This window comes from Cajanus cajan, chromosome 8 (assembly GCF_000230855.2).
Source record: "Cajanus cajan strain Asha chromosome 8, NIPB_CcT2T_4, whole genome shotgun sequence".
NCBI classification, from domain to species: domain Eukaryota; kingdom Viridiplantae; phylum Streptophyta; class Magnoliopsida; order Fabales; family Fabaceae; genus Cajanus; species Cajanus cajan.
This window is the reverse complement of record NC_138524.1, coordinates 29,162,883-29,172,594: the sequence shown is the minus strand read 5'-3', so window position 1 is coordinate 29,172,594 and position 9,712 is coordinate 29,162,883. Positions and strand designations below refer to the sequence as shown.

The following is a 9,712-nucleotide window of genomic DNA, read 5'->3' as shown; positions in this document are numbered from 1 at the left end:
GGTGTCTACAATTATTATAATTATTATAAAATAAAATTACAACATGTAACAATATGTAATTAGACGATAATATAGAAAAAATTTGCATTATTAATATATTTTCATTAATTTCAAATTTAAAAAGCAACAATTACCAAAAAAAAAATAGCATAAAAAAATGTAACTGTTCAAACCTATTCACAAATAAAAGTTAAGAGAATAGTTATTAAGTGTTGCAAAGAAATTGTTAAATTAACAGTTTAAATTGTTTCTATTTCGACTTATGGGGATACTACATCACTATTGCAAAAAGGTAAGATAAGATGTACATTTTCTGATATTTAATCTTAAAATGGTATGTAATGTAATTTCATGTTTGTAAAATTATTTTATATTAATGAATAAGACAATGTAGTAAACTAATAAAATCTTATTAAATGTTGCAAAGAAACTGCTAAATTTATCCATCACAGACTATCATTGGAACACCATTTTAGTCATTGCTCGAGAGGAACATTTTAGAATAACTAGGTTGTTTTATATTTTTAGTTTTACGTCATTAGATAAAGTTCCTTTCTTCCACGGATAGAAAACTTGACAGAAGGCATAATTTTTTTTTATTTTGATTTCTATAATGTATGCAAAATGTATTTCTGTCAAAATAAATTAAAATGTATACAATCATTTTACTTATGTAATAGACAACACATAAATTGCGATTCAAAACTCAATAATCTTATTATCAATGTCAAAGTTGAAATAACATAATAAATACATCTGTAATCGTTATCAAACCTTATCAAAAATAAAATTCTAAAGATTAAATATGTTTAAATTCCTTACAAATGGGATAATATTTATTTTTAATCATAAAAAAACCTACCATTTTTTTGTCTCCCATTTATAGAAATGAATCATGTGTGAGCTCTTTTTTCCATAATCGAGGAACAAGTACCATACTTAATACATTTCCAAAACTGAGAGATCAAAAGAAAGCAACTTTTTTCAATAAACTAAAAAAATGGGTATTTGTATATTAATAGGAACTAATATATATAAACCAAATCCTACACGTATATTAGTTTTCTAAAATATATCAAAATCAATTCAAATCAAATTAGAAATCCTAATATGACAATATATTTCTAAAAAAATATCATTTAACAAAGATAATATTTCTAAAAAAAAAGTCAAATCCTTAAATAAGAATAACAAAAATTATCTTAATTCATTCTACATCAACAATCATCCGTGTTGGATCAAAAGGCTGAAGAATCACTTGATGCATAAAAGCTCAAGCATTCCCCGGTCCCAAGTCAATATCCATGATAGAGAGGATCATCAGCACGATTCTTCAGCAAATATCCTACCAAATACAAGTTGAACTGCACCCAAAAGTCATGCAACAAGAAATGACATTAGTATGACTTTAACTCACCAATGGTTTGTGTAAAAACTTTTTCAAACTATCATCCAAGTCCAATCATGTGTTTGCCACATCCATATTACATGATAGGTACCAGAGAATGAAAGGAATAAAAAAGAGCAGAATTCCAAAATACTATATTATAAGATGAAGTCAGGCCTGTATCAAGGTGATATCAGATCCTAAGTTTTTGAAACACAAGTAGCAAATGCAGAGCAATAAATAAATAATAAGAAATCAAGTATAGGCAATTTGAGAGTCCCAATTCCTCCAAATGTTCCAAACCACTTCCAACCTACCTCACTTCTCCACACTCCCTCTTAACACCCCTTTACAACCAAATCACATACTCACCTCAGTCAACTCCCCTCCAGCTTAACAATTAGTTACGTTTAGTTCCATAGTGGAGACTCCCCCTTCTTTATTTTTGTTTCCATCTTAGGGATCTTATCCTTGAACAATACAAAAGACAACATATTTTAAAAGACAACATATCTTAATAACCTAAGAGAATGTCTCATAGAAATCAAGCCCAGGTAACTGATGAAATCCATTGGCAACAAGACGAGCCTTGTATCTGTCCACCGACCATCTGAATTTTCCTTAATGGGAAAAACCCACTTGTAATCAATAGCTTGTCTATTGGGAGGTGAATGAACTATAGAGTCCAAGTTTAATTGTGCAACAATGCATCATACTCTTGCTACATAGCAACACGCCAATTCTAATCACTAAGGGCATGCTTGACACTCTTAGGTTCAAGATAAGCTAATAAGAGCGAAAGGTGTATGTGATCTTGGATAATGAAGAATTTGGACCTAGTTTGCCTAGGGTGTATGTTGTGTATAGTAGATAGTAAATTTGGTGGAGATGAATTAGGTGACAAGATAGGACTAGATGGACTATTTAGACTTGTGTTTGAGGAGGATAAAGAGGAATTCGAACTAGGTACAGTGGCTGTAGGAGGGTTAACCAAAGGAATAGATGCCTGAGATAACACAAAAGAGGAAGTAAGAGGTTCACGAGATTGAGGAAAATAGATCAACGAAACAATGTATAGAATAGAGAAATTAAGTGAAGTTGTGGGTAAAGGATTAACAAGATATACAACAATAGTAAATACATAATCCCAATATTGAAGAGGAATAGAGGCATGACTCAAGAGAGTTAAGCCCAATTCAACAATATGATGATGTTTCCTTTCCACCATACCATTTTCATGATGTGTATAAGGACACATACCACGGTGAATAACCCAATGATCAGCAAGGTATTTGGATAGGGGTCTAAACTCACCACCCCAATTTGTTTGTAGAGCCTTAAGGTTAGTACCAAACTGCAATTCTACCATGGATTTGAACTGCTTAAAAACAAGAAGAGCGTCACTTCTTTAAGTAAATAGATCCATGAGAATATGCGTCCACTAAACTAATGTAATATGAGAGATTGTTAGCGGATTGCATAGGAGAAGGGCTGCACAAATCACTGTACATCAGTTCTAAAGAAGTATGATAAACAGTTTGTGAGATAGGACCATGTACGCGATGAGATTTAGCCACACAACATGCAAAACAAAATGTATTACCACTTTTATTAGAATGAAATATATTACACGAAGTACAAGTTTGAGTGTAAGATCATTAGGATGTCCTAGCCTAACATGCCACAATGTACTAGAACTAGATGATATACTGGTAGAATAAACAAAATTTGAAACTAAACAGGTTGCATCACTGGTAGAAGAATGTAACAACATTCTTGGAAATTGATACAAGCCTTCAAAACCAACTTGACCGCAAATCAAGACCTCATTGGATGCTTGAGATTTGACAAGACAAAAGTCAACATGAAACTAAAAAAAGACATAATTATCTTGCAAATTTACTGACACTTATCAAATTCTTTGTTATAAAAGGAACGTGAAGTAATTGATTGAGATGAATAGAGATATGAGGATTAAAAGGTGAAGAAAATTTAGATGAACCGGAAAAGTGTATAGTCAAACCTTGACCGGTTCCAGCAAAAATCTTATTAGGTCCTTCAAATGGACCAAGTTGTTGTATATTTCGTGAGTCACTCATTACATGGAATGAAGCCCTAGAGTTTGGATACCATATATGTTACCAAAACTAGGAGTAGTATTCATGACCATAGCACTACGTTGCTACTGAACTTGAGGCATTGTTTGAGTGTGAGATCTATTCCAAGTGTTCGAAGCAAAGTTGTTCTGGTTTTGTGTATTGCTAAAGTTTTGATTGAATGGCTAAGAAGTATATCCTCGAGGAAAATTGAAATTTTGAAATCCCTGAAAATACTAAGACATAGGTTGATATATTTGATCGTATCTATGGAAGTAATGAGCAGTAATGTGACCAACATTAAAGCAAACTTGAGATTGAGTATTGAAGTAACAGCCACCGTGACCTTGACCACGGCCACCACAGCCACTGCAACCACGACTATAGCCAAAACCCATATGACGAGGACCTTGACCTTGATTTTCAACTTCAGAACCCTGTGTAAAAGAACTTGTGCGAAGGTTGAGTTCAATTGATTTTGTGTTCTGGTACTTCCAAGTGATGCTTCAATGAGATTAATAGTGGCAGAATCAGAAACAAGATTCTTGTGAAACTTCTCGAGACACATTTCGTGTGCAAGGAGAAGTGCTTCAACTTCTTCGATCGAAAGCGAATCAAACTTACTTTCAATCACTAAGATTATTGAGTTGTAATCTTGAGGTAATCCTTCAAGAATCACATCAACATGCTCTTGAAGAGAAATTGGATCTCCAACAGATGCTAGAAAGTTAGCAAGAGCTTTAATCAACAGAAGAAATTTTGATACCAATTTATTATCTAGGGTTGTGGATCGCAATTCCGTGCATAATTGATGAGACATCACACAAGTTTGATAAGAATGCACGCTTCCATGAACTCGCGATAAGATTAGACTTGAAAGCAACGATTGGAGCCACGATAGAAGCATATGATCTTGTTGTTCCCAAGTATAATATGTAGGATTCATAATTCTTGCATCGCGATCTGATTCACTAGCAAATCACAGGGGAATATTTTCACAAACAAGAAAATGTTGAAGCCTATGCACCTTGATCACTAGTTCTACTTGTTGGCATCATAAAAGGAAGTTCTTATCATCAATTTTCTCAAAGATTGTATGAGAACGTTATCGGATTAGAGGAAGGGGATGGAGGAAGTTGATTAACTTGGTTGGATCATTCAAGCTTTGGATACCATGTTAAAGTAGAGAGAAAAAGAATAAAATCTGAGAAAATGATCTTTATTGATTCACTGAATATTTTTGTTACACCTTATGTATACATAGGGATGTTATTATAGTTAACAAACTATCCTAAAAGAATACTGACTCAGCTGATAGCAAATAACAATAAGCCAACCCATCTGGTTACAAGTAACAGAAAATTAACCCAAGAGATCAGTTATTTTAGCTGATCTCTATACAATACTCACACATGGATTTTACACTGATTCATTATATATATGTGTGTCTATGGCTATGTTACTGATGTGTGTGACTATCCGATTATATCTCACACCGGTAGTTAGATTGAGATGTTTCTCACTCCCCCTTGATACGTGCTTCTACGTATGTTTTGCAAGTGATGATCATCTAGAGGATGATGTCAATGACTTAGGCCTTGTAATATAATGATAGATTGAGTTATGATAGAATGTGATATCGAGATTCGTAGTTTAGGAATTAATGTTCTCTTTGGCTATTGTTATGTTTAAGATTCATATTAGTTCTTTTGGTTTTGAAATGACCTTTTGTTAGTCACTTGATTTCCTTTGATATTTCATTAGTACTTGTGTCATGTTTTGGACAGATATGACTTCTATCCTTTGAAGTTTCGTGAAATGATTTTCATCTTAATCAAAGTTTATTTCAAACCTTTTGGAAATTCTTTATTATTTCTTTTATTATTGTGTATGTTAGTATGTGAGATAGAGGGTGTCACATTTAATACTTGTCAATTTCTACACATTTGCAAAGGTAGATAGACTATATATTTTTTTTTTTACAAGCACCAAAATCCAGAAATTGACCCTTTCATTTATCCTTGAAACTGGTGTCAAAAGTGAAACAATTAACTTCTTTATGCACAAATCTTACAGCTGAGGATACTCTTTGTGCTGCTAACTCAATATTCTAAAATTCATTTAGCATTATCATGTTCCCAGTTACATAAGTCTTGTCTGGATTTCTACTTTCATAATTGCAATTAGAAAAACTCTCAAAACCAGCATTTTTATAAATAAAAGTATACTTCAACAAGTTTCCATAATATATACTAGTTTTGCTTTTGTTCAAACATTTCTCCAAAAACTTCATAAGCTTTGGTACCTGCCGCTAAACAAAAAATATATAACCAGGAGAAATGCTTACAACTTTGCTTCTTGTTCAGTCTTATACTTGCTGATACTCAAAATAGTCACATTTGATAACTTTCTCTTCTTTAACCACAAATCAAAATTCTCGTATACCTTGAAATTTGCTAGATCTTGTGAACACCATAACCTGAATCCTCTGATTTCAAATCCTCTTTCCAATTCTCAAATTCAGCTCCACCAAACATTACTTGCTTGATCCCAACAAAACTATCAAAAACAAAACAAATAAAAAATCATGGTATTAAAACAAAATATCCAAGTGTAAAACTTTTTATCTAAATCTTAACATTCTCTCTCTCTCTTCAGAGAGAGATTGACATGCACCAATCAAAATGGTAATCGACTACTTTTATTTTCTACTATTGCTCATGCAAAAAATCAAGGAACTGTTCATTCCTAAATAGCTTTGGTCGGTGACTAACTTTAATGGAGTACTTTTTTGTACATAAATGAACCAAAGTAATTAGTCAATTGAAGAAAGAAAGTGGAGATCATACTCGGAACTTATCTGTGTCAATGCATTTATCAAAACATCCAGAAGAAGAGGTTCAACAGTTCCAATATCCACCCTATTATACCACAAGAACAAATTGGTATTTGCAATTCACCTTACATCAGTGTGTATAAAAAAGCATTGACAAGGAATATGAAATTGTAGCTTCACCATATTCGAGCCAAGTTTTCTTGAACCTCGAGATCCCCAATGTTGTAAAATGTACTTGGTTCTACATTTGCTCCCTGAATGTAATCATAACTGGGTTTTGCTTCCATTGGAGACTGTGACAACTGTAAGAACAATGCTAGTTCTATAAGCAACAATGTCATTTTTGAAAATTCACAAAAAATGTGAATAAATAAAGGGAAAAGGAGAAAGAAATTTTGGTATCCATAGTAGAAGAGGAAACTTACTTGCATATTCATGGAATTGCATCCACCAAGACGACCTATAATGTGCCATGCTCGAATTGTCTGCAAGGACTCAAATTCAACACTATTTCTGACTAAAAGTACATGTGCACAATGCACCATGGAGAAAGTACAACAAAATAGTCATAGAGCAAAGTTCCTTACATCACAAATTAAGGAGACATCCTTTGCCAGTAGAATGTTGTAAAATTCAAACCATATATATGAGTTTGAAAAATCAAATCTGGAAATACAAGCATTAGGTGTAAGACAAACAAAAGTAATTTTTTGATTAAAAAGGAAAAGAAAAATATTTAATTTTTGTATCATGTGCATTCCAACTCTGCAGAAAAAAAAGAAAAAAAAAAGATTGTTATCAAATGAAACATAGACAGTCCACTTTGGGGAACCTAAGAATAGTTGATGCCAAGCATTGCTAACAGTATTGAGGCCCAGTGGCCCACATTCCACGTCTCCATGTGCAACAAAAGTACAAAACCCGATGCTCAGACCCAAAAACCAACCACATCACAAACTCAGAAGTATTCATTATAGCATCAAATCAAAATGTTCAAATAAGCAACTAGCTTAACCAATGGCTTCAGACCAGAAACTTGTGACCAATAACTCTTATTATCTATTTAAAAATTAACTATACATGATCAAAATTCTTTCAACATAGAACTAAAACAGTAAAACCCCATCTTCCTTAAATTATAACACCAACTAAAATTTTAGTCAGATCTTCATCAATATTTAACCATACAAATTCACCACAATTTAATTAATAGGCTTAGCTAAATACTTCTCTTAAGAGTTTGGCACACAATTCTTTAGCTAAGGCACGTCAAAACAGAATTTACAGTTCAGTACTTTACTGTGTTAAATTCAGCAGAAACTCCATCCCAGTTCCTTTTCCTCTTCAAATAAGAGAGATTACTTACTACACCAGTAAATTCTAGCTCACATGCTGAGTATAAATTTAAGCATCATAAATTATAATAAGAAACATGCAACTACACAAGCATAAACAATGGAAAACTGCATGGTACAATCACAAATTTATGCACGATTGAACTTACTTGTTAAATGACACAGTCATTGGTTTTCCCGATCCAGTCTTAGTGTGCAGTATTTTGTTCCTCTTCTTTCTTAGTCTTTCTTCCAACTGCAAATATATCAAGCAAGCTCATTTGATTTAAATATAGATAATATCCCTTGGTACCACAATGCAAAATAGCTCAAAGTTGCTACTCTTTAATTTTCAACAACTTGAAATGTAACAAACATCATGCTTAGAAACAATATAACCCCCCACCCGACCACAAGAAGATGGAGTCTACAACTCAATGCAAAAGTTATCAAATGATTAACACAATGATGCTTACTTTGGACTGCGATGCCTGGGGGTCCTCTAGAAAACCCCCGAGAATGTTACCGAATTCTGGATCTCTATCATAATCCTTCTCTGGCCTACCTGTATATGGTCCTCGACTTGAATATCCACCATCATTATCTTCATATTCTTGTACTTCTTCATCAATGTCCTTTGCTTCCCTTCTTGTACTCATTCCTCCAGCCAAAACCCCACCATCCTCATCATCCACAAGCTCCTGATCCTTGTTGATGATATCTATACTAAAGTCTTGACCATTCAAATCATCCCGTAGACTACTAGCACTACATAAGAATGTCTTAGTTCTGGCATTTTTCTTGACTAGTCGCAGAACTATTGAAGATGGTACAAAGTGATTGTCATGGGAAAAAGGTTTGGAGCATGTAATTGTAGTGCAAGAAGGAAGGGATGCAAAAGGGTGTAAGACAATCATGGATTGTATATAAATTTACAAGGGAAGAGTCTATTATTGTCTGTCAGTTTAAAGGTAAGTTTGGCCTTGAACCTCTATTAACCTGCAACAAAAGGTTACCAGAAATCAATATATAACAAATTGCAAGTACTCCTAATTTCCCAAGCTCAATATAACCACGAATAAATTTTCAATTTGGACCTCTATTAGTCGGCCCCATGATATTACCGGAAATGAATATATAACAAAAATTCCAAGTAATCCCAATTTTCCTAGCTCGGTATAACATAACCAAAAATAAAATTACAATCTTAATGGTTAATGCTTGGTCCATTAGAATTAAATCAACCCAAATCACAAAATTCTCAACTTCGTATCAATCCAACAAGCAAAATAAAAACAACCACATGTACCCAAAATAAAAACAAAAATAACCACCAACAAAGTTGTGAAATTTGAAATAAAAAGAAACAAGAGAGAGACTGTTCCAGAATCTATTGAAGAACTATGCTATCAATAGCCTAATACAACCTCATCTTGCATAATATATGCCCCACAATCAGAAAATGACATGATGAAGAAACAGAAAGAGAATGGTCGTGAAAAATGCAAGGATTTTGAGGAAAAAGGTGAAAGATAAGGGAAGGGAAAAAGAAAACGAAAGGGTTATTTTCCAGTGAAGTTAAGTGCATAATGAAAAGATTAGTACTCACCCAAGTTGGTAGGTCTTAGTTCTTACACACTCAGTGATGAGTGCAGAAGCAAGGTGGTGCCAACTACCCCGTGGGGAAGAACATAGAAATTTTGATTTTGTAAGAGACAGAAAAAGGTCTATCTAGCTAAGAAACGAAAATACTAAAAATAACATTAAAATTTATTTTGAATTTTAATCTATATTATTTTATCGATTAATTTCTATATTCACCTAAAGTGAAGTTAACTCTGATATTAAAATGTGAAACTTGCATTAACTCATACTCTTACTCTCTTTTATTTGTTAGAAACATTCATTTTCTTTTAGATAACATCAAAAACGAAACCTAATAAATTATTGAATTTATTAAAAATGACAAAATCATGAGTGGGAGCTCATTAAATAAAGACTGGACCATATACAAATGTGTGATTTATAATAAATTTCAAAAATGTGTTAGAAAATATAT

General features: G+C 32.9%; 1 protein-coding gene across 4 annotated transcripts; it reads right to left on the bottom strand.

Annotated features, from left to right (window-relative positions):
• Positions 1–1,035: 1,035 nt before the first annotated feature.
• Positions 1,036–9,420, bottom strand: LOC109803970 (oxidoreductase/transition metal ion-binding protein (DUF3531)). Of its 4 annotated transcripts, none has more exons than XR_014428472.1 (9): positions 9,263–9,420; positions 8,130–8,652; positions 7,824–7,909; positions 6,907–6,985; positions 6,745–6,804; positions 6,500–6,621; positions 6,333–6,404; positions 5,831–6,042; positions 1,036–1,364 (listed from the first exon to the last, which is right to left on the bottom strand). XR_014428472.1 is itself a non-coding variant. In XM_083062089.1 (9 exons), the coding sequence occupies exons 2-8, from the start codon at positions 8,568–8,570 to the stop codon at positions 5,940–5,942; spliced, it is 963 nt and encodes a 320-aa protein (XP_082918215.1). In that variant the 5' UTR covers positions 8,571–8,652; positions 9,263–9,420; the 3' UTR covers positions 1,036–1,364; positions 5,929–5,939. The 4 variants fall into 4 exon arrangements, 3 of the variants coding, with proteins under 3 accessions (XP_082918215.1, XP_020221275.1, XP_082918214.1); XM_083062089.1 differs by having other exon boundaries at positions 5,929–6,042; XM_020365686.3 differs by lacking the exon at positions 1,036–1,364 and having other exon boundaries at positions 5,674–6,042; positions 9,263–9,419.
• Positions 9,421–9,712: the final 292 nt, after the last annotated feature.